Source organism: Lissotriton helveticus, chromosome 3_2, assembly GCF_964261635.1.
Source record: "Lissotriton helveticus chromosome 3_2, aLisHel1.1, whole genome shotgun sequence".
NCBI classification, from domain to species: Eukaryota; Metazoa; Chordata; class Amphibia; order Caudata; family Salamandridae; genus Lissotriton; species Lissotriton helveticus.
The window spans coordinates 483,070,003-483,094,282 of record NC_136062.1 but is presented as its reverse complement, the minus strand read 5'-3'; the positions used below and the strand labels follow the sequence as shown (position 1 = coordinate 483,094,282).

At 48.2% G+C, this 24,280-nt stretch overlaps 1 protein-coding gene across 3 annotated transcripts in view; it reads left to right on the top strand.

The window, feature by feature from the left end:
- The window catches only part of AMBRA1 (autophagy and beclin 1 regulator 1), a 581,139-nt gene that overhangs the window by 235,791 nt on the left and 321,068 nt on the right, over positions 1-24,280 (top strand). For all 3 annotated transcript variants that reach the window (XM_078684411.1, XM_078684412.1, XM_078684409.1), the window contains one exon: positions 4,556-4,656. In XM_078684411.1, the coding sequence (XP_078540537.1) occupies positions 4,556-4,656 (101 nt within the window). The remainder of the gene's footprint in view (positions 1-4,555; positions 4,657-24,280) is intronic.

The following is a 24,280-nucleotide window of genomic DNA, read 5'->3' as shown; positions in this document are numbered from 1 at the left end:
GTGTATTCCCTGTACTTTCTCATCCGTAAAAAGGACGGCCCATTGAGACCTATTCTAGAGCCTCTGAGAACTAAACCTCTACATACTTTCAGACCATTTCCACATGGTGACACTTCAATAAGTGCTCCCACTTCTACAGCCGGGCGATTTTTTTTGTCTACTCTAGACTTAAAGGACGCATATTTCCACATTCCAATTCATCTCGCTCATCGCAAATACCTCAGATTCATGATAGCGGGTCATCATTACCAATTCAAAGTACTACTGTTTGGAGTCACCGCTGCTCCCAGAGTATTTACCAAATGCCTGGCAGTAGTCGCAGTACATCCGAGAAAACACATCCATGTCTTCCCATACCTGGACGACTGGCTCATCAAAGCCAGCACTTACCAAATGTGTCTCCAACACACTCAAACCACAATTCACGTACTTCACCAACTGGGGTTTACAGTAAATGTGTGGAAGTCTCATCTACAGCCTTCCAACACACAAACTTATCTGGGAGCCACGATAGACGCTCCGAAAGCTCTAGCCTCTCCCAGTACAGCCAGAATTCACAGTATTCAGTTCCATCTCACTCAATTTCAGCTCAACCAATCATTACCATCAAAAGTATTCATGCAACTAGTAGGGATGTTGGCGTCTTGCATCTTCATTGTTCCCCACACAAGACTTCACATGCGCCCACGTCAAGAATGCTTAGCAAGATAGTGGAACCCGTCACAGGGTCAGTTGACCAATCTAGTGCTGGTAGATGGCTGCACCCATCGCGCTCTGCAGTGGTGGAACCCACAAAATGTATCCAAAGGGCGGCTCTTTCTGATCCCTGTTCCACACACAGGGCTAACAGCAGACTCATCCCTCACTGATTGGGGCGCTCACCTACAGACTCACACAGTCCACGGGTTGTGGACTCTAAAGTACAAGAGCCTCCATGTCAAGCACCTAGAGCTACTAGCAGTGTTTTTAGAGCTTAAAGCCTTTCAAATTCACCTAATAGGGAAAACAGCTTAGTCTGCACAGACAACATGACCGCTATGTATTATATACAAAAACAGGGGCGGACTCACACTCTCCAACTGTCACACCTAGCACACGCCATATGGAGATGGGCCATACATCACAAAATGTATCTCCTAGCAGAACATCTTCCAGGAGTAAATAATCAAATTGCAGACCTTCTCAGCAGACGGAGACAGCAAATCCACGCGTGGGAACTTCATCCCCAGATTCTTCTACTCTACTTTCAAGAATGGGGATTTCCTCACATAGACCTGTTCGCCAAAGCTCAAAACGCAAAATGCCCAAGCTTTTCCTCCAGGTTCCCGTTACCATACCCGCTCTCCAAAGGCAATGCCCTATGGATCAATCAATCAATCAATCAATCAATCGTGGCATTTGTAAAGCGCGCTACTCACCCGGGAGGGTCTCAAGGTGCTGGGGGAGAGGGGTATGTTACTGCTCGAACAACCAGGTCTTGAGCTGCTTCCTGAAGGTGAGATGGTCTTGGGTTCGCCGAAGGTGGGTGGGGAGGGAGTTCCAAGTCTTGGCTGCCAGGTAGGAGAAGGATCTATCTCCAGCGGTGGCTCTGCGGATGCGTGGCACGGTGGCGAGGGCGAGGCTGGTCGATCGTAGCTGGCGGGTGGGTGTGTAGAAGGTCATGCGGTCGTTGAGGTACTTGGGGCCCAGGTCGTGGAGAGCCTTGTGTGCGTGGGTGAGGAGTCTGAACGTGATTCTCTTGCTAACGGGGAGCCAGTGCAGGTCTCTCAGGTGTCCGGTGATGTGGCTTTGTCGGGGGATGTTCAGGATGAGTCGTGCGGAGGCGTTCTGGATGCGCTGGAGTCTTTTCTGTAGCTTGGCTGTGGTTCCGGCGTAGAGGGTGTTCCCGTAGTCCAGTCGGCTGGTGACGAGTGCCTGGGTCACGGTCTTCCTGGTTTCTGTGGGGATCCATCTGAAGATCTTGCGAAGCATACGCAGGGTGTTGAAGCATGATGAGGAAACGGCGTTGACTTGTCTAGTCATCGAGAGGGAGGAGTCCAGGATGAAGCCCGGGTTGCGTGCGTGGTCCGTTGGCTTGGGAGCGGTGCCCAGGGCAGGGGGCCATCAGGAGTCGTCCCAGGCGGAGGGTGATGATCCCAGGATGAGGACTTCCGTCTTGTCTGAGTTCAGTTTCAGGCGGCTGTTCTTCATCCAGTCGGCGACGTCTTTCATCCCTTCGTGTAGGCTGGCTCTGGCGGTGGCCGGGTCGTTGGATGAACTAGTCAGGGATATTTGTCTACGCTTTTCCACCTCTCCCACTCATTCCGCTGGTAGTTCGGAACTTCAAACAATCATCCCTCAAACTGATTCTCATAGCTCCCACATGGGCATGTCAACCTTGGTTCACCACCCTTCTAGAGCTCTCGGTAGTGCCACACCAAAAGCTGCATCTCAGCTCCAGTCTCCTCACTCAGAGCCATGGAGAGATAAGGCATCCACATCCCAAAGAACTCAACGTAGCGATTTGCTTCCTGAAGTCTGAGCATGGTTATTTACAATAACCCCCAGTCTGTATGAATATCTTAAAGGAGGCTAGGAGACATACTACTAGGGTGTGTTATGCAGCAAAGTAGAAACGATTTATTGTATACTGTAACAATAAAAATATCAGTCCCCTTGATGATTCAGTGCAAAACATAATCTGTTATCTCTGACACTTACAGCAATCTGGATTAGCCTACACATCCATTCCATTGCATTTAGCAGCAGTAGCTGCACCCTTACAAAACAGACAACACTTATCTTCAGGGTACCAGTGATTAAAGCCTTCATGGAAGGACTAAAAAGAGTAATACCACCAAGAGCTCCACCTGCACCAGTATGGAACTTGAACAAAGTCCTTACGAGGCTCATGGGTCCAGCTTTTGAACCAGTGCACAAGTGTAAACTATAGTTTCTCTCATGGAAAGTTGCTTTTCTTATTGCGATCACTTCCCTTAGGAGAGTTGGTGAACTCAGGCGCTTACTATACAAGAGCCTTTCTTTCAACTTGACAAAGTGGTTCTTCAAAACAATCCCAAATGTCTTCCTAAAGTGGTTTCTGCTTATCACATCAATCAATCAGTTGAGTTACCTGTGTTCTTTCCTCAACCTGATTCTGTAGCAGAACAAGCGCTACACATTAGATGTTCGAAGAGCTCTACTATATTATGTAGAAAGAACAAAAGATTTGATAATGTAGGACAGGCGGAACTTAAAACACTTTTTCAAACAACTGCAACAGCTACAGGTTAGCCACCACTTTAGGAGTTTACTGCTGCATAGTCTATGCAAGGCATGTGATCGACAGCTGAAATGCCTCAAACAGATAATGTAACTTACCCAGTAAGCATCTGTTCTTGGCATGTAAAGCTGTACATTCACATGCGCCCACCCTCCTCCCTGGGTATCTGTACCTGTTGCAGTTTTCTTACTTTACATACATACACATGGACATCTCTATTCTACCTTTACTAACTCCATCCTCACCCTCTGCGGGAAAACAATCAAACAATGGAATCGATGCCCCTGCGCACTATCACCGAAAGGAGGAGTCACCTACCTCGTGACTGGAAAAGACTTCTTCGAAGGAAAATAAGTAGCAAACATCCGGACCGAACATTAGATGGCAGGAGTATGAAAAACATGTGAATCTAGAGCTTATTACTTCCACCTCATTGGCTGAAGTTTGGATTGTTAGCTGGATGTGCTATTAATCAAACACCGTTGTTGAGGCACATCGTCATTTTACACTGTTTACTGCTATTTAAAAGTCCCAGATTCCCAGCCTGACGACGAGGAACAATTCAAGCATGTGAATATATGAAGCATGCCAAACTTGGAGAACTGGAGTTACAGGTAAGTAACTTGTTTTTCACTGAGTCACCTCTAGAGCCCTTCAGAATGGAGTGTTGCCTAAAACAGTACTTCCTGTTGCCCTTTCTGGACCACCGTAGAGCAGAGTGCTTGTCATCCCTATGGTGAGGTAGCGTAGCTCTCTTGGGGCACTCAGTATGTGTCATTTATGTCGCAAAGGACCCCTTCCTGCCCTTCCTCCTGTAGTGCCATCACACTTTGAAGCAAATGTATGAGGTCAACAGTTGTCAATATTCACTTCCAACTAGTGAAGCTTTTTGCCTCAAGCTTCACTCTGATGACTGACCTTATTTCCTTCTCTTAGAAAAAGCCACTGATGCTCCTTTAGTTTGAGGTTGGCTTTTTGTTGGCAGTTTTTCATCTCCTCTTCTGTCTGCTTCTCTGTTTTGTCCACCAAAGGTCCATTGGCCATGAGTGCTTCCTAAATACCACCAGTTCCTATTACTGGGCTGGTGCCCCTTAGCTGTGTCACATCTGCAGTGGTCTCTCTTCCATGCTGGGCTGGTTTGTCTCCTAAGCTTCATCATGGGGAGGTCTGGGTCACGGATATAGGTTCTTTATGTGGAGTAGTAGTACCTATGTGTGTGTGCAAGCCTAGAAGATAAAATGCATGTCAGTTGATTTTTACTCGCTTGTTTTTAGTGTCATTTTCTTTTTGTAGGAGGTTCCTTTTGCCCGAGTACTTGCCATATGCTGGGATATTCCATGAACGAGGCCAGCCTGGACTTGCGACCCACTCCTCTGTCAACAGAGTCCTGGCAGGTATGTCCATGTCCTGTGCATGCAGAGACAGCCTGTACCACAGCAAATAGTGAGCGTGTATGGCTTGTTGATTGAATGGAACACTCCTAGGTAGTTTGCTGCTGCTGTCTCTACCATGAAACCTCCATACCTTTCTGGGGTAGAAGTGCTGAGCACTTTGTCGCATGCAGACATTCATCTTTCTTCATTGTAAAATTAGCCACTGTCTCAGCTTCTTATAGTACATTGTGAAAGGCTTTTTTTTTTACATTTGATAGTATTTTCAGAAAAGGTTTACTTTGGTACTATCTGCATTGCAAGATGTGTTATAACTCTCAGGACTTTAAGATCACCAGTGAATGGTCCCACGACCGCGGATTGAGTAACACCATCATGTTACCTTTCTCGAGGACATCCAGGACTGATACACAAGCGATGAAACTTGTAAAAAACAACTAGCATGGCACAGCGCAGCTATACCTGGAAGAAGATGTGGGTGGAATATTTGAGTGTCTGTTTGAGCCAAGGAGGCCATTTTACTAAGCATGTAACCCAGAAAGAATATTAGGGCTGAGGAACTCTCTCGCAGTGCTAAACAGTGGCGGCTTGTTCAGTTTGGTCTAGCGCAAAATCTCTCATTTGTACGGCATTGCAGCGCTTTTGGAAGTCAGAGGATGACTTTCCAAGTAGTTCTGATATCTCCATTGCAGCGAAGAGTCTAATTCAGCCTATGAAGATCTGCACTTAGTAGATGAATGAGTCGTCTATCAGTTGTCGGTAAATGTTCCTGGTTGTGAGTGAAGAGTGAGACCAGAGTGCTGTCCCATAGCCTGCTCATCGTTGAGAACTTCTTACTTGGTAATAAACCATCAGATACCTCAAGTGCAATAGGATGATGGCATCAACCTTGAGGTTGGGGTGTGATCAGTTGTATTTTCTAGCAAGGCTGATATTGCTATGGACAGCTGTAAGAATGCTCACACACTCGTGAGTGCTATGGACAGCTGTAAGAATGCTCACACACTCGTGAGTGCTATGGACAGCTGTAAGAATGCTCACACACTCGTGAGTGCTATGGACAGCTGTAAGAATGCTCACACACTCGTGAGAGGACGTGGCTGTTGGTGACTCACACTTCAGATAATTTATAGCCAAGAAAATCCCGTTGTTTTAGGCCCAGTTTATTACTGATGATCAAGGACTAGTTCTAGCGGGCTTCCATGCCCAAATATTCAGCTTTCTAGAAGGCAGAGGAGATGGAATCTCTTTTTAGTAACTGCTTCCACAGTTGAGGGAGGGGCCACCACCCAATTACTGTCCATTGTAATGTTGGAAACCTTTGTTTATTTAAAAATGATAGACTGCTTTGAACAAGTGGAATGTACATGTCTGGGTTAATACCGCTGTAATGTTAGACTCAAATGGTAAAGACGGGTCCTCAGTGTTTGTTCTAAGCAAGATTAATTTATATGTTCATAATGTCCTGCACTAGGGCAGTAAGGCATGACTTGTAAATCCCATCAAACTTAAGAGCAGGAAAGGATCACTTTCTGGTTTATCATGAGGCCATGCAATAGTTCTCTTCCATCAGCAGTGATGCAACCAGAGACAGTCTTCATTCTTCAATATATCACACAAATACCAGCAGTGATGCAATGCAACGCTGAAACACTATGTTCGAGGAATATGAGCTGCAGATTGTACACTTTTGCATAGATCGCTTTCTGGTGTTGGGCTCGGATGTTTGCATGTTGTTTTTGTCTTCAAAGAAATCTTGTAGTCACAAGGCTGGTGACTCCTCTTTCGGTCGAGTTTGCTCATGGGCTTCGGCTCCATCGTTAGATTGTTTTTTTCTGCCATGGGGTTCGGATGTGACTTGCTGCGCTCCTGGTCGGTGTTATTGAACCCCCTTTCAACGTGCAATCACAGATAACTGACGGTAGTGTCTCAATCACGTTTTTTTGGACGTGCACCCTCGATGACAACTTTCGAAAAACTTACCGCGCCGGTAAAAACAGACGTCGATGGAATGGACTCCTTTTAAGAAATGTCCCCAGTGTGGTGCTAAATTCCCACACTCAGACCTCTATCCAGTTTTTAATCTGTGCCTCTCTCCAGAACATTGAGAGGACGACTGTGAGGCTTGTCTATCCTTCAAGTCCAAGAAAATATCCGGGATCGTCGAGCTCGACGACACAAGATGTCCCGAGGCACAGGCTCCATTCTGGACATCTTCCATCCAGGTCCCGATAGCCTTCCGGACCCAGAACAGAAAGAACAGGTCCCAGCCTCCAAAGCAGACATCTCCGACGCCGAAGATGACATCACCCCTGCTCAAAGGGATGTTAGTACTGAGACCCCTGCCCTACCCAAGCCCATAACAAAGGCTCCGGTGACACCTTCGCCTTCGGGCTTACGTCCACACCATTCAAAGACTTTGAGCATCCCGCCTTCGGGCCCGGCGCTGAAGGACAAACAAAAGCCCCCCGGCTCGAGCCAGCCACCCTGTTCCGAAAAGCCATCTTTGGCACCGAAGCAGCCAGATAAGATCTCGGTACCGAAGCAGCCAGATAAGATCTCGGCACCGAAGTAGCTGGATAAGACCTCGGCACCAAAGCACACAGAAAAGACTTTGACATCGAAAACCTTGGAGCCGAAAACAATAAAAGACAAGTTTTCCATAACTAAGCCTCCTAAACAAAACACCTCCGGAGCCGAAACAACCCACACCGGAGGTCTCGGAGCCAGGGAAAGCTTCCATACTGGACACTGTCACTAAACAGCCAAAACCAGTTTCCATGGAGAAATCTTCCTCACCAAGGAAAACTGTTGATGCCGAAGAAGTTTTTCTCCCCGATCCAAAGCAAACCACCATCTTAATCCATCCAAAGATTGGTCATATAGTTACCAAGCTACCTACAAAGAGGAAACCATAACATTTACCACAGGCACCAGTACCTATAAAGAAATTACACATGACTACTAATACTTCACCACCAACCTTCACCCCTCCACCAATTAACCCTAATTTACTCATTTCTCCACCACATTCTCCGCAACCAGAGGATAGCGACGATGCACATGGGGATGGGCAAGAAGATGAAGATAAAGTACCATTAGACACTGAGGATCCTTATCCACCACAGGAACCAGACACTCGGCACGACTATAATACAGATCCTGATCTAAATAATCCGGACTTCTACCCCTCAAAAACCATCTCCGCCAGATGACAATGTGGGTTTTGCCCAACTAATTAATAGGGCCACAACATACCATAGAGTAAAACTACACTCAGACCCTGTAGAAGAGGATTATCTTCTAGAAACCTTTGACCAGCCACAAAAATCTGCTCATGTCTTGCCAATGCTTAACAGTCTTCTTAGACACACCCCTGAGGTGTTCAAAGACCCTGTTAGAGCTAGGGTTCTTAACGACAGAATAGATAAGAAATATAAGGCAGCTCCCACTGACCCCATATACATCAATGGTCAACTTCCTTTAGATTCCCTGGTTGTAGCCAATGCCTGCAAAAGGGCAAACTCTCAGGGGTCAGGTGACACACCTCCACCCGACAAAGAATCTAAATTATTAGACGCATCAGGCAAACGTACGGCATCTCAGGCTGCAAACTCATGGAAAATAGCCAACACACAAGCCCTTCTGGCAAGGTATGACAGGGCTCACTATGACGAGCTGGAAAAGCTCATTCAACATCTACCTCTAGAATATAGAGACAAAGCCAATGACTTTATACAGGAAGGCAAGCTAATCACCAATACAGCCATAAAATGCGCGCTCGACGCAGCAGACACCGCGTCCCGTGCAGTAAATACCACTGTTTTGCTACGCAGACATGCCTGGCTGAGGGAATCTGGTTTTAAACAAGAGGTACAAAATACCATCCTTAATCAACCTTTTGACCAGGAGCACCTCTTTGTCCCTGTAGTGGACACATCTTTGGAAAAGATAAAACAGGACACAGAGACTGCCAAGTCTATGGGAGCTCTACAGTCAGCTAACAGAGGCTCCTTTCGGCGTTCCTTCTATAGAGCAGGCTCCAAAACGAATACAACAGAACACCCGTCCTCATCCTACAAAAGTCCCAACCAGGGCTCCTTTTCCAGAGGATAAACTAGAGGAGGTTACAGGGGGAACAACAAGGGCAGAGGCAGGTGTAATGACAACCGCAGCTCCCCTAATACCAAACAGTGACTTCCCTGCACTTCCCCCCCGATCATCCCATTCCTGTCGGGAGACGCTTCTCACAGTTCCTGCCTGTCTGGAATTCCATCACAACAGACAAGTGGGTAAGACCAATTATCCAGTATGGTTATTGCCTGGAACTCACTTCTACCCCTCCCAACATACCTCCCAAACAGCGTCCAATGTCATCAGAACACCTGACGCTTCTCAAACAAGAGGTTGTTGCACTATTACAAAAACACGCAATCGAGCTGGTTCCCTTGCCTCATCAAAACATATAGGGGTCTATTCCCTCTATTTTCTAATTCCAAAAAAGGACGTCTCTCTCAGGCCAATACTGGACCTCAGACCGCTCAACTTCTAGGTCCAATCAGACCATTTCCACATGGTGACTTTACAAGTGCTTCCACTACTTCAGCAAGGCGACTTTCTCTCCACTCTAGATTTAAAGGATCTAAAGCCTACTTCCACATTCCCATTCATCCCACTCACAGGAAATAACTCAGGTTTGTGGTAGGTGGGCAACACTACCAGTTCAAAGTTCTAGCATTCGGGGTCACCACGGCACCCAGGGTTTTCACCAAGTGCCTCGCAGTGGTTGCAGCACATTTGAGAAGACAGCAGATTCATGTCTTCCCTTATCTAGACGACTGGCTCATAAAAGCAAAATCCCACAACAGCTGTGTTCAACACACACTCCGTACATCACACCTGCTTCACATTCTGGGATTAACAGGAAATCTGGGCAAATCCCATCTCCAACCGTCCAGAATCAACAATATCTAGGAGCTACACTAAATACTTCTGCAGCCCTAGCATATCTCAACCCAGAAAGGATAACAGTTATACAGACACTAGTTCAAAGATTTCAGCCACAACACTCACTACCAGCACAAGTGTTCATGTAACTAATAGGGATGATGGACTCTTGCGTCTTTCTCGTTCCTCATGCAAGACTACAAATGCGTCCATTACAAGAGTGTCTAGCACATCAGTGGAACCAGGCTCAAGGTCAGCTAACAGATCTGGTGTGGGTGGACGACCGCACCCATCACTCTCTGCAATAGTGGAACACACAGAACCTTTCCAAAGGACAGTTGTTCCTCGAGCCAGTCCCACAGATAGTGCTAACAGACGCATCACTCACCGGCTGGGGAGCTCATCTTCAAACCCATACCATTCAAGGTTTCTGGATCCCCGAACAAAAACAATTCCACATCAACTATCTGGAATTGTTAGCAATCTTCCTAGCGTTGAAATCTTTTCAACTGCACCTTCTAGGCAAAGCTGTCCTGATCCGTACAGACAACATGACAGGAATGTATTACATACAGAAGCAAGGGGGGGGACATACTCCCTACAGCTATCACATCTAGCTCAAAGCATATGGAGATGGGCCATTCCACAAAAAATATTCCTCCTAGCAGAACATCTACCAGGGGTACACAATCAAATATCAGATCTGCTCAGCTGTCAAGCACCGCACAACAGATCCACAAATGGGAACTTCATCCTCAAGTTCTTCTTCCATTCTTTCGCCTGTGGTGACACCCAGAAATAGGTCTGTTTGCCACACAGCAAAATGCCCAAACTTCGCATCCCGGTATCCACACCCATTGTCCAAAGGCAATGTGCGATGGATGAATTGGTCAGGCAAATTTGCTTATGCTTTTCAGCCTTTCCCACTCATTCCGTTAGTGGTGAAGAAACTCAAACAACACTCCCCCACAATGATCCTAGTTGCTCCAACATGGGCAAGACAACCATGGTTCACCACTCTATTGGAACTATCGGTAGAACCGCATCAAACGCTACACCTCTCACCCAAACTTCTTACTCAGAATCATGGAAAGATAAGACACCCAGATCCCAATCAACTCAACCTTGCGATCTGGCTCCTGAAATCTTAGAGTTTGGCTACCTCAATCTCCCGTCAGACTGTATGAACATTATCAAAGAGGCCAGACGCCCTACAACAAGGCCAAGCTATGCGGCAAAATGGAAGCGATTCATCATGTATTGCACGCACAACAAGATCATCCCACTAGATGCTTCCATTCAGAATATCATCTGTTACCTCTTGCATCTACAACAATGTAACCTAGCGTATACATCTATTAGGCTACATCTGGCAGCCATAGCAGCCTACCTACAAAACAGACAACACTTGTCTTTGTTTAGAGTCCCCACTATCAAAATCTTTATGGAAGGATGTAAAAGAATAATTCCACCAAGAGCTCCACCCTCTCCAGTGTGGAATCTTAACATAGTCCTTACTAGACTGATGGGTCCTCCTTTTGAACCCCTCCACAAATATGAGCTACAGTTACGCTCTTGGAAAGTAGCCTTTTTGGTTGCTATCGCATCTCTCAGAAGAGTAAGTGAACTCCAGGCACTAACCATACAAGAACCATTTTTACAGATCCCTCATCACAAAGTGGTTCTTTGAACTAACCCAAATTTTTTACCGTAAGTAGTATCTGCCTTCCATCTGAACCAGTCTGTTGAACTCCCAGTATTTTCTCCTCAACTAGACTCCGTGGCAGAAAGAGCTCTACACACCTTAGATGTTAAAAGAGCAATACTCTACTACATTAAAAGAACAAAATCCTCTAGGAAAACCAAACAACTTTTTGTGGCTTTCTCCCCACCTCATAAAGGTAATCCTATATCCAAAACAGGAATTGCTAGGTGGATTGTAAAATGCATACAAATGCTACATCAAAGCCAAAAGCACATTAACCATTCCCCCTAGAGCTTATTCTACACACAAACTAGGGACTTCTATGGCATTCTTAGGGAACATTCCCCTAGATGACATACACAAAGCAGCAACTTGGGCTACACCACACACCTTCACCAAACGCTATTGTGTAGACGTGCAGGCAAAACAACAAGCTAGTGTGGGCCAGGCTGTACTAAAAACACTATTTCAAACTACTGCAACAGATGCAGGTAGCCACCGCTAATGAGGTAACTGCTGTATAGTCTATGCAAAAGTGTACAATCTGCAGCTCATATTCCTCGAACGGAAAATACTACTTGGCAGTATGCATCTGATCTTGGCATGTAGAGCTGCAGAGTTGTACACGCCCACCCGCCTCCCCGGATGCTTCTATATGTTCCAATATTATCTTACTAAGATTCATCAGGCATGGACATATATCTATTTCTCACTACTCCATCTAACCGTAAGTGGCAAAAACAATCTAACGATGGAGCGAAGCCCATGCGCTCTGTCGACCGAAGGAGGAGTCACCAACCTCGTGACTAGAAGACTTCTTCGATGACAAAAACAACTTGCAGACATCCGAGCCCAACACCAGATGGCGATCTCCGCAAAAGTGTACAACTCGGCAGCTCTACATGCCAAGAACAGATGCATACTGGTAAGTAGCATTCTCCTTTTCCTTGATCTAGCCACAGCTTAATAAGCTGAACCTACATCTGGGAAGAACGAGAAGGGATTGCGTTTGGTGCTTAATATATAAAGCACCAAATTGATGGACGGAAGGCAGAACAAATCAAAACATTCACCACCAGTCGAGATCTGGGTTAAATCCATCATTCTTTTGCTCACCATGCCACCCCAGTTTAGACCTATGTCACCAGTATGATGAATCTATGGTTCATTTGGCTTGCATATGCCATTGCTTGATACATGCACGTCGCACTTTACTGAGGCCATTGTTTTTAAAATATGGGACGAGTAATTGCAATGATGCTATGAAACCTTTGTTCAGCCTGGAGATCCCGATGGAACTGGCGAGGTTCACAAAGCTAAAGAACGTTTAAGTAAAGCACATTGCACTTTAGAACTTCAAGACTGCACTTTGGGCACGCCCAGACTCTGATTTGCATGCTATGACATGATGTATGTATTCTGCATTTTATTGAAACTTCTGTTCCAAAATAGGTCCTTGAATGACTCTTGTCTGGAAATTGTGTATGATTTTGCCTTATTCGTGAAGTTTCCACACAGGGGAAAGTCCCTTGTTTCTTTTTTTAAAAATTGTACGTACCCACTTTTTTTTCTTTTTCTTTTCTTCTCTTTTCACAATTGATTTATGTGTTTTAGTGTTTTTTATTATCTATGATCTGCATTCCCAGGATTCGTTTTAGCGGATGTAGTACATTACATTTGTAGCAGTTAACAATGGTTACTGTAATAAGCAAGTTTTGTGGATATTTTATAAGAAACTTTTTGTAACAATGTTTGTTAATCCTGTAAAGCGCTCTGATACCCTCATGGGTCAAGTTCGCGCTCTATAAAACACTAAATAAATAAATAAAATTGATACAATAAAAAAAGTCATTTAATTTCACCCCTTGGAAGCCTTCCAAAATGGCACCACAGGACTGCAGCCTGGGTAAGGTGGTGCATGCACCCCTTACTAAGATATAGGTTACCTATATCTACCTTTAATCACTGACACATATAAGCCTATCAGTCACTCCTATGGCAGGCCTTATCAGTTCTGAAGGCAGAGTGCTTGGTTTTGTGTTAGAGGGTGCCCATGCATGAGCAGAGCCCCTCTGCAGCTTTCGGAGCCTATTCTCTGAGGCTGTTCTGTGATGCAGCCAGACCATATACTCTTAAGTGCATTATAACCTCGTGATAAATGCTAACTTTGGAATGGCTGCATGGAAAAATGTTGTGTTTGGTGTCAAACACTTTGGAATCCTACTCCGCCCCCCCAACCCCCGCTAGTCCTGGCGGCGGGGATAGAATTCCACCCTTGTAGAGGGAGAGACATGTACACACTGGTTTAACCGGTAATAGTTAAAAAGAGCCCTGGCATCACAAAATGGATGCTGCAGCCACAAACATGAGTCTGGCCTCCTGCTGCTGACCGAAACTCCGGCAGGGGTGGCCTGGACTATTTGTTTCCTGTCACAGGGTGGTGTAACCACCTCGCAGACAGGCTTTAGTATATTGGGGCTGGGTTGGTGCACTCTGAGTGTGCTTTGAAGTCCTCACTGGGGGCACATTTGGTGTCCCCGAGCATAGCCCAGTTCAAACCGGTTGCAGGGCTACCAGCCCCTGCTCTGGCGCGAAACTGTACAAAGGAAATGGGTGTAACCACCCCTCTTTCCAGACCCTCCCATAGGTGGGTCCCAAGAGTATTTCCAACCCCTTTTCTTAGTTTAAGTAAGGGACCCTGGCAACAGAACTTTAGATTTACCTGGAGGAAACTCTGAAACTGAATCCTGGAACTTCGATGCTCTACTAAAGACTAGAGGACAGAAGAATCTCCCTTGGGTTCAAGGAGTGACTTCCCTGCTCAAGTGGGCACCAACGAAGCATTTGCCGGTCTGCATCGCCGAAGCTCCCGCCGGACTCCGAAATGTTTGCAGCCCAGGAAGAGGATTTCCAGACTTCTCAAAGGCCGACCAGAGTCCCCAGCAAAGCTGAGAACCGCAGCCTCACGAGTGACGTGGAACCGGAACCCCTGGACACCGTGCACATTTGCTAAGTGCATTGACTTCCAGAGTTTTCCTGAAGTTGTGCTTTGGGTTACTTGTTGCCCAAGCCCCGAGCACCATCTGCACTGAAGATTGTGGGCCTACACTCCATGAGTGTTCCGTGTGCCCGCTTCTCCCATTTCCGCTCGAGGCTCCTTCTCGATCCCTGGTCCGTCGACTGGTGGAAGGCATTCTGATTTTCCTTGGGCTTCCCTGGTTGCTCTAGACGTGCCCTGACTCCCTACCAAGTGGCGAGTCCCTCGGACCTTGCTGGTCTACACCAAAGCCTTTCTTTGATTCCTGCGTGGGTTGCTGTTACCAAGGCTTGTTGGGTCAAATCGGGAAACCGACACCGCAGCACTCAACATCCTTCGTGGGACAGCTCTAATCCAGCTCCTGTTAGTCGTGGACGCCTCCTGGTCCTCGTGGCTGAAGAGTCAAGCTTCACCTTCTTCACGTAAAATCACCCGACATCGGTGGGCATTCAACTATCGTGCTCCTGGTCACTGGCAAGTGACCCAGACTCTGTCCCCTCTGCTTTCAGGTTCTTCTTCTCTTCGATCCAGGCTTGGATTACCCCGGACACTTTCCACTACTTCGGCAGCAGCACTTTGCAGCAGATCGCCATTGAAAACGACGACGAAACCCGACACCAAAAGACAGCTATGCACCCGGCTTCCCTGGGTGAGGTAGCTCGAGTACTCCGGTGCTCCTGTGGGTGTTAACTCTAGACCCCCTTAAGTATAAAGGGGTTTGCTGAAAGTCCTTCTTTAAGTCTCCTTTATCTTTAAATTTTCAACTGCGACTTTCCCCTTAGAAGTTAATGGTGATTTGCAGCTGTGTTTAGACACTGCACGCGTCCCCTGTGGGTCCCCTGTGTCACTACCTTGGGTGGTTCCTGGTGGCCCCAGCGGTTCTACAGGCTCTAGGCCTTGTTTCTATGCAAGTCATGGTTCTTATACCACTTTCTTAATGTATGGTTTGGTACGCCCCTAGGGCTCAACGTATATTATGCTAATTACTGTGTGTTATTGAGTTTACTGAATGTACTTTTGCCTCTAGCGTCCTAAAGAGACTAGGGGGATGTGTTTAGAGTAAATACATATGTTCGAGGCATGTGGGCTGCTAAATTCATATCTTAGCATTAGATCGCCGCCTAGTGTTGGGCTTGGATGATCGCACATTGTTGTCCTGGAAGAGTCTTCGAAGTATCCTGAGATAGGTGGCTCCTCCCCTGGACTACAGTGCGCATGGGCATCGGCTCCATCCCCAGATTGTTTTTTTCCGCCATTGGGTTCGGATGTGGTCTCGACGTCTTACTGTCGGAACCAAGAAAAACTAACTTTTAGCGGCCAAAAGGCCTCGATTTTCTTGCGTCGGTATTGTCTGCGCACGGTCTCGAGTCTTCCGTCTCTTTGAGCCGGAATAAGCGGAGTTTTCTTCGCTCTCGGAACTTTGAGGCCTTCTCATCGCGACACGACTGCAAAACTTTTCGGACATGGAGCGGAGCCCGTTTAAGTACTGCCCGCTCTGTGGGTCCAAGTACCCACACATCGATCTACACCCCGTGTGTAACTAATGCCTTTCGCCTGACCACGACGACGGAAAGTGCAAGTTGTGTGCACAGTTCCGCTCCAAGAAGACTCTCAAGCTTCGGCGCGCGGTGCGCATGGAAGCTAAACAAGCGGCCCCGGATCCGGAGAACATCTTCGGCGACCAGGACGAAGAAGACCAGGGTCATCATCTCCAAATCTCCCCACCCGAGACGGAGGTCGAGGCGGATCCGGGAGATGACGACGGAGTCGCGGGTCAAGGCCTTGAATACGTCGACGAGGTAGGAGACGACGATTAGATTTATGGGGCCGCGGCAGACAGCTCGGGGGACGAGCTCTGCCCCGAAGGTTACGAGGATACCGACCGGGACACGGGATCGCCTGTCGGCCTTACCCAAGACCCGTTGCCGCAAGCCACAGCCCCGCCTTCGGGCCCGGCCACGGACTTACTTGCTGAGCAGACTGTTTCGAAACCGAAACCATCGGGATCGACAACACCTAAAATGGCCGACCCGAAAACGAAACCGAAACTTAAGGACTCGAGTGTCCCTAAGATGGCTGCCGTGCCGATGAAAATGACGGTGCCCGCTACCCCATCGACTCCGTCGACCTCCAGTCCGCAGAAGTCGAAGAAGTCCGTCGATTCCGATACTGCAAAATCGAAACCGACGCCAGAGGAGGGGTCCTCCAAAAAAGATGGTCGGCACGGGTCAGCGGCTACGACGCCGTCCAAGCCCGCAAAAGTCGGCTCCAAGGAGGCTACGCAGGCACACGGAAAGAAGTCTGCGCCCCGAACACAGGAAACGGAGGCAGTAAAGACAGGATCCGCGCCAAAAGCGCACAAGGCCCACAAGGACGTCGGATCCGAGGGAAAGATCAGACCATCCTCGTCAGCGCCGAAACAAACTGTGAGTGAGGCGTCCCCCATAGCCGAATCACTGCAAAGAATCAGGGAGAAGGCCTTTGCCCCGTCGGCTCCGATACCATCGCCGCAGCCGCAAAAGGACACTCCAGCGAAGCCTTCTGGGAAACTTCTCTTTATTTTGCCGCCGAAGGAGGCGCCGAAAGCATTTTCAACCAAATCGGCACCGAAACAGGTGATTTCTTCACCGACTGGCCCGCTTCCACGTCGAATACTCGAATCAGAGGACGATTCAGAGCATTTCATCGACGCTGACACAGGCAAACTGACCCTCTATAAGAGGAGAATCACTTCGGAGCCAGTGGACTCCTATGTCATCCCACTAAAGAAGAAGAGGGTGCCCCTTGACGCCTCAGGCCTCACGGAACCAATCCAGCCTCCTCCGAGACGGAGCCCTACTCCCTCCCCAGATCACTCTGCGGGTGAGGGGTATGATGAGGACGAGCAGTACAATTTCCCTATCAATGAACCTGATGCACAACCGGATTCATATGATGACACTGGTGACCAGAACACCCAGGGTGTGGGGCAGGACCCGCAGCTTTTTAATGCACGTGCATCTCCGACTGAGGATTCAGCAGGTTTTCATGCACTACTCGAAAGGGCGGCAGCCAATCATGATGTGGACATGCATGCCGACCCGGTTGAGGAAGACTTCCTTTTCGACACCTTTTCAGTCTCTGAAAGGACAGTAAAGACACTGCCTATGCTTAAAGGAGTCCTCAAGCATGCTGGGGACATATTTAAGGAGCCTACAAGAGCGAGAGTGGTCAACCCTCGCATTGAAAAAAAGTACAGACCTGCTCCTGCGGACCCCGCATACATCCGGGGACAATTGCCACTGGACTCTCTTGTGGTCGCCAATGCCAGGAAACGTGCCAACTCCCAGACAACGGGTGAAGCTCCTCCCCCGGATAAGGAGTCCAAAGTGCTAGAGGCAGGGGGCAAAAGAGTAGCTGCACAGGCATCAAACTTTTGGCGCATCGCCAATACACAGGCACTCTTGGCGCGTTACGATAGGGCGCACTACGACACCCTAGAACAGATTGTACAACACCTGACTCCACAGTTCCAAGAAGCCACCCAACTGCTCAATGAGGAAGGAAAGCTAATCTCAAACGCAGCCATCAAGTGTGCACTTGACGCTGCGGACACAGCTGCTAGAGCTATCAACACTAGCGTTATGCTGAGACGACAAGCGTGGCTCCGCATCTCAGGGTTTAAACCGGATATTCAGACAACAATCCTTAATCAGCCAGTCAATCCTGATAGTCTGTTTGGTCCAGATGTTGACACCACCCTAGAGAAAATAAAGAAGGACACAGAAACTGCTAAGTCCATGGGGGCCCTGCAGTCACAACAGTTTCGTGGCAGCAATTTTCGTCGCTCAGGTGCACGTGGAGTCACCAGAGGACAGATGGGTCAACAATCCCAGTTCAATAAAGGTGGGGCACAATCCTCGTTCACAAAACAGAACAAGGGAGGTTACAGAAATAACAGCAACAGAGGTCGCGGCAGAGGAAACAGCTCCCGCTCCTCTACCCCAAGCAAACAGTGACTCTCTGTCACTGCCCCCCGACCACTTAACACCTGTCGGGGGGAGACTGCAGCAGTTCCTGCCCGTCTGGAGAAACATCACCACAGACAGGTGGGTGCGACAACTAGTCCAGTATGGTTATTGCCTAGAGTTGAAATCCACTCCACCCAACATCCCGCCAAGGCAAAGGCCTATGTCCGCAGAGCACTTGCACTTATTGCAGCAGGAAGTAGTGGTAATGCTGCAAAAAGGCGCAATCGAGCTCGTGCCGGTGGGAGAGGAAGGCACAGGGGTATATTCCCTGTACTTCCTTATTCCGAAGAAGGACGGATCTCTCAGACCCATTCTAGATCTACGTCCCCTCAACCTGTACATACTATCAGAACACTTCCATATGCTTACACTGCAACAGATTCTTCCCTTGCTAAACCAAGGAGATTTCTTAGCAACCTTAGATCTCAAGGATGCTTATTTCCACATTCCACTACACCCGTCCCACAGGAAATACCTCAGATTCACTATCCAAGGCAGGCATTATCAGTTCAAGGTCCTACCCTTCGGAGTCACCACAGCCCCGAGGGTGTTCACCAAGTGTCTGGCGACAGTAGCGGCGCACCTCAGGAGGCAGAACATCCATGTCTACCCCTACCTAGACGACTGGCTCGTGCAAGCCAAGTCAGAACGACAGTGCGCCGCGGACATGTCGACTACAATTCACCTTCTTCACGATCTGGGTTTCTCCCTGAACTACCCAAAATCGCATCTTCAGCCGGCACATGTCCGGCAGTTCCTAGGTGCGACGATCAACACCCTGACGGCCATGGCTCAGCCAAACCAAGTCAGGATAGACAGCATGCAGGCTCTGATCCAAAAGTTCAGGCCACAACACTCACTTCCAGCGAGAGTGTTCATGCAGTTGATAGGCATGATGGCCTCCTGCATCTTCATAGTCCCTCACGCACGGTTACATATGCGCCCGCTCCAGGAGTGCTTAGCGAATCAGTGGACACAGGCTCGTGGGCAATTGACAGACCTAGTGTTGGTTACCAGTCGGGCATACGACTCTCTGCATTGGTGGACTCCACACAACCTTTGCAAGGGCCGACTGTTCCAAGAGCCTGTGCCGCAGATTGTCCTGACAACGGACGCATCTCTCCAGGGATGGGGAGCTCATGTGCTCACTTACACAGTGCAGGGACTATGGACGACGCAGCAACAGAAGATGCACATCAACTATCTGGAACTGATGGCAATCTTCATGGCGCTCAAGTCCTTCATTGTACATCTGTGCAACAAAGTCGTGCTAGTCCGGACGGACAACATGACCGCGATGTACTACATTCAAAAGCAGGGAGGCACCCACTCGCCACAGCTGTCTCATCTGGCTCAGAGCATGTGGAAGTGGGCCATTCAGAGGAACATTTTCCTCATGGCAGAACACCTCCCAGGAAAGGACAATCAGATGGCGGATCTGCTCAGCAGGTACAGCCATCAAATGCACGAGTGGGAGTTACACCCATCTGTCCTCCACCCGTACTTCCAGCAGTGGGGTCATCCGGAGATAGACCTGTTTGCCACAAAAGAGAACGCAAAATGCCAACACTTTGCCGCCAGGTTCCCTCACCCACAGTCGCAGGGGAATGCGATATGGATGAACTGGTCAGGCAAATTTGCGTACGCTTTTCCGCCAGCCCCTCTAATACCGCTGGTCGCAAGAAAGCTAAGGCAGCACGAGATGACTCTCATCCTAGTTGCTCCAACGTGGGCGCGCCAGGCTTGGTACACCACGTTCCTCGAACTCTCAGTGGTGCCGCATCAAAGACTGCGCCTCACGCCCAGTCTTTTGACGCAGAACCATGGAGAAATTCAGCATCCAGATCCGCAACAGCTCAACCTGGCGATCTGGCTCCTGAAGTCCTAGAGTTTGGATACCTTAACCTACCTCCGGAATGCATGAACATCATCAAGGAGGCGAGGAAACCAACTACTAGAGCATGCTATGCTGCAAAGTGGAAGCGTTTTGTCATTTACTGTACAGCCAATGACATCAACCCGCTAGATGCATCTATCCCCAACATCATCTGCTATCTGTTGCATCTTTACAAGTGCAATCTAGCGTACACTTCCATTCGGATACATCTATCCGCCATAGCGGCTTATCTCCAGAACAGGCAGCACCTCTCTGTCTTCAGAGTGCCCGCCATTAAAGCCTTCCTTGAAGGTCTGAAACGAGTCATTCCCCCAAGAACACCGCCAGCTCCGGTGTGGAACCTCAATGTCGTTCTCACCAGACTGATGGGACCACCATTTGAGCCACTGCACTCGTGTGAACTCCAGTTCCTTACGTGGAAAGTAGCTTTCCTTGTAGCTATTACGTCTCTGAGGCGTGTCAGTGAGCTGCAGGCGCTCACAATCCAAGAGCCATTCATTCAAATTCATCCAAATAGGGTAGTGCTACGCACTAACCCCAAATTCCTTCCGAAGGTGGTGTCACAGTTTCATCTAAACCAAACTATTGACTTACCAGCATTCTTTCAAAACCCGCAAACGGTGGCGGAAAGAATGCTCCATACCTTAGATGTACGGAGGGCGTTGATGTACTACATAGACAGAACACAACCCTTTAGAAAAACAAAACAACTCCTTGTTGCCTTCGCACCACAACACAAAGGCAACCCGATTTCCAAAGCAGGGATAGCCAGATGGATTGTTAAGTGCATCCAGATATGTTATCAAAAAGCCAAGCGCACTTTAACAATACCCCCCAGAGCGCACTCCACACGCAAACTGGGGGCATCCATGGCTTTCCTAGGGAACATTCCTTTAGAGGATATTTGCAGAGCAGCCACGTGGGTTACACCACATACCTTTACAAAACACTACTGTGTTGATGTGCATTCCAAGCAGCAAGCTGCTGTAGGACAGGCTGTTCTGAAAACACTTTTTCAGGTTTCTGCAGCTGGCACGGGCAACCGCCGCTGATGGAGGGACTGCTATGTATTCTATGCTAAGATATGAATTTAGCAGCCCACATGCCTCGAACTGAATATGCTACTTACCAGTATGCATCTGTTCTTGGCATGTAGGGCTGCTAACATTCATATCGCCCGCCCTCCTCCCCGGTGCCTGTCGCAGCTGCAGATATACTATTGTATTTATTCATTAGCATGGACATCCTTTACACTTTTCACTCCATCTTCTGCCACAATGGCGAAAAACAATCTGGGGATGGAGCCGATGCCCATGCGCACTGTAGTCCAGGGGAGGAGCCACCTATCTCAGGATACTTCGAAGACTCTTCCAGGACAACAATGTGCGATCATCCGAGCCCAACACTAGGCGGCGATCTAATGCTAAGATATGAATGTTAGCAGCCCTACATGCCAAGAACAGATGCATACTGGTAAGTAGCATATTCATTATCTATATATATATATATATATAATCTCCCTGGTGTGGTTCTCCTTTCATTAGAATAGAGGTGCATTGTGCATGAGATAGTGATGCATAAGGTCAGCATACAGGTGCAGTGTGTGTGAGATAGTGCACAAGAGGCCAATATAGAGGGGCATTGTGTGTGAGATAGTTATGTATGAGAGGTCAACATAGAGGGGCAGTGTGTGTGAGATAGTGGTGCACAATGGGCCGGAATAGAGGTGCATTGTGTGTGAGATCGTGACGTATGCGAGGTCAGCATAGAGGGGCAGTGTGTGTGAGATATTGGTGCACAATGGGCCGGAATAGAGGTGCATTGTGTGTGAGATTGTGACGTATGCGAGGTCAGCATAGAGGTGCATTGTGCATGAGATGGTGCTTAAGAGGTCAGCATAGAGATGCATTGTGCGTGAGATGGTGCACAAGAGGCCAATATAGAGGGGCATTGTGTGTGAGATAGTGATGTATGAGAGGTCAGCATAGAGGGGCAGTGTGTGTGAGATAGTGGTGCACAATGGGCCGGAATAGAAGTGCATTGTGTGTGAGATCGTGACGTATGGGAGGTCAGCATAGAGGTGCATTGTGTGTGAGATAGTGGTGCATAAGAGGTCTGCATAGAGGTGCATTGTGCGTGGGATAGCGGTGCATAAGAGGTCAGCATAGAGGGGCATTGTGCGTGAGATAGCGGTGCATAAGAGGTCAGCATAGAGGGGCATTGTGCATGAGATAGCGGTGCATAACAGGTCAGCATAGAGGGGCATTGTGCGTGACATAGCGGTGCATAAGAGGTCAGCATAGAGGGGCATTGTGCGCGAGATAGTGGTGCACAATGGGCCAGAATAGAAGTGCATTGTGCGTGAGAAAGTGGTGCATAAGAGATCTGCATAGAGGTACATAGTGCGTGAGATAGCGGTGCATAAGAGGTCAGCATAGAGGGGCATTGTGCGTGAGATAGCAGTGCATAAGAGGTCAGCATAGAGGGGCATTGTGCGCGAGATAGTGGTGCACAATGGGCCAGAATAGAAGTGCATTGTGTGTGAGATAGCGGTGCATAAGAGGTCAGCATAGAGGTGCGTTGTGCTTGAGATAGTAGTGTATAAGAGGTCAGCATAGAGGTGCATTGTGCGTGAGATAGCGGTGCATAAGAGGTCAGCATAGAGGTGCATTGTGCGTGAGATAGCGGTGCATAAGAGGTCAGTATAGAGGGGCATTGTGCGCGAGATAGTGATGTATGAGAGGTCAGCATAGAGGGGCAGTTTGAGTGAGATAGTGGTGTACAATGGGCCGGAATAGAAGTGTATTGTGCGTGAGATAGCGGTGCATAAGAGGTCAGCATAGAGGGGCATTGTGTGTGAGATAGCGGTGCATAAGAGGTCAGCATAAAGGTATCATTTCTGTAACGCATCGCTGTGTTTTGCATGACGCGCTTTCAGCCTAGTCAAATCGCGTTAGCACGCGCGTTTTAAAAAAACTTGTTGTACTTTATTTTAATAAATCGGTTTTCAGCCTTCTATTTTAATTAGCACATATAGCGCTTACTTGCACCATAATCAGCAACCTCACCGCTGTTTTAGCGGGTTACTTACTGCTCCACACTCCTTTCAGCCATCTTGGGGGAAGGCAGGGACGTATCGCGGCGCCATTTTGGTGAGCGCCCTAGTCTTCAGGCGGGCTGACCATTGCCCTACTTAAACCTGCCATGATGACGAGTAGCGGTAACGCGCAGCGGGTGCGCCGGACTCACGCCGGAGTCCAGCCAGAGTCCTGCCCGTCTGCGCTCGTCAGCGTCGAGGCAGCAGTGGAGGCAAGGTACGATGTTCCTGGGGTCAATAATTTAGTCAAGTCCAGGGAGTGGTTAGGCTCCTTTGATAAGTGCTCCTCGTTTTGCCACGACACCCTATTCCCAGATATGTGGGATGGCTCAGTTTGTTGCCTTCATTGCAAGACGAAGTTCATTTCTGCGTTGGGCCCCCATGACGATACTCATTCAACTGTACTACGAGGGGGACTTATTAATGCCAGGTCGATGTGCAAAAATGCACAGCACATCCATGACCTGATTATAGAAATTAACCTAGACTGGCTACTTGTTATGGAAACCTGGCTTCGTCCATGGTGCAACCCGGACTTAGCAGTGGCTCTCCCACATGCTTTTTCAATTCAGCGATTAGATAGACCTCTACAACGAGGAGGTGGTCTGGCAATCATTCATCGTAGCACAATCAAATGCACTACGTATGAGCTGCCAGACATTAAAGGAGCTGAGGCTATGGCCTTCTGCCTTGCCATTCATGACTCCTTCTCTTTTTCTGGTGCTTTGATTTATCGCCCACCTGGTCCACCCACTGATTTTTTGGAAAGCATTGGAGATGCGCTGAGCGAACTTACACTTAGGTTCGCCCATTGCACGGTGATGGGAGATCTTAATCTCCATCTAGATTCCCCTAAGGAATCAGGCACTACTGGCTTTATGGACATTATTAATATACTTGGCCTTACTCTGCTAACGCTGGAACCCACTCATAC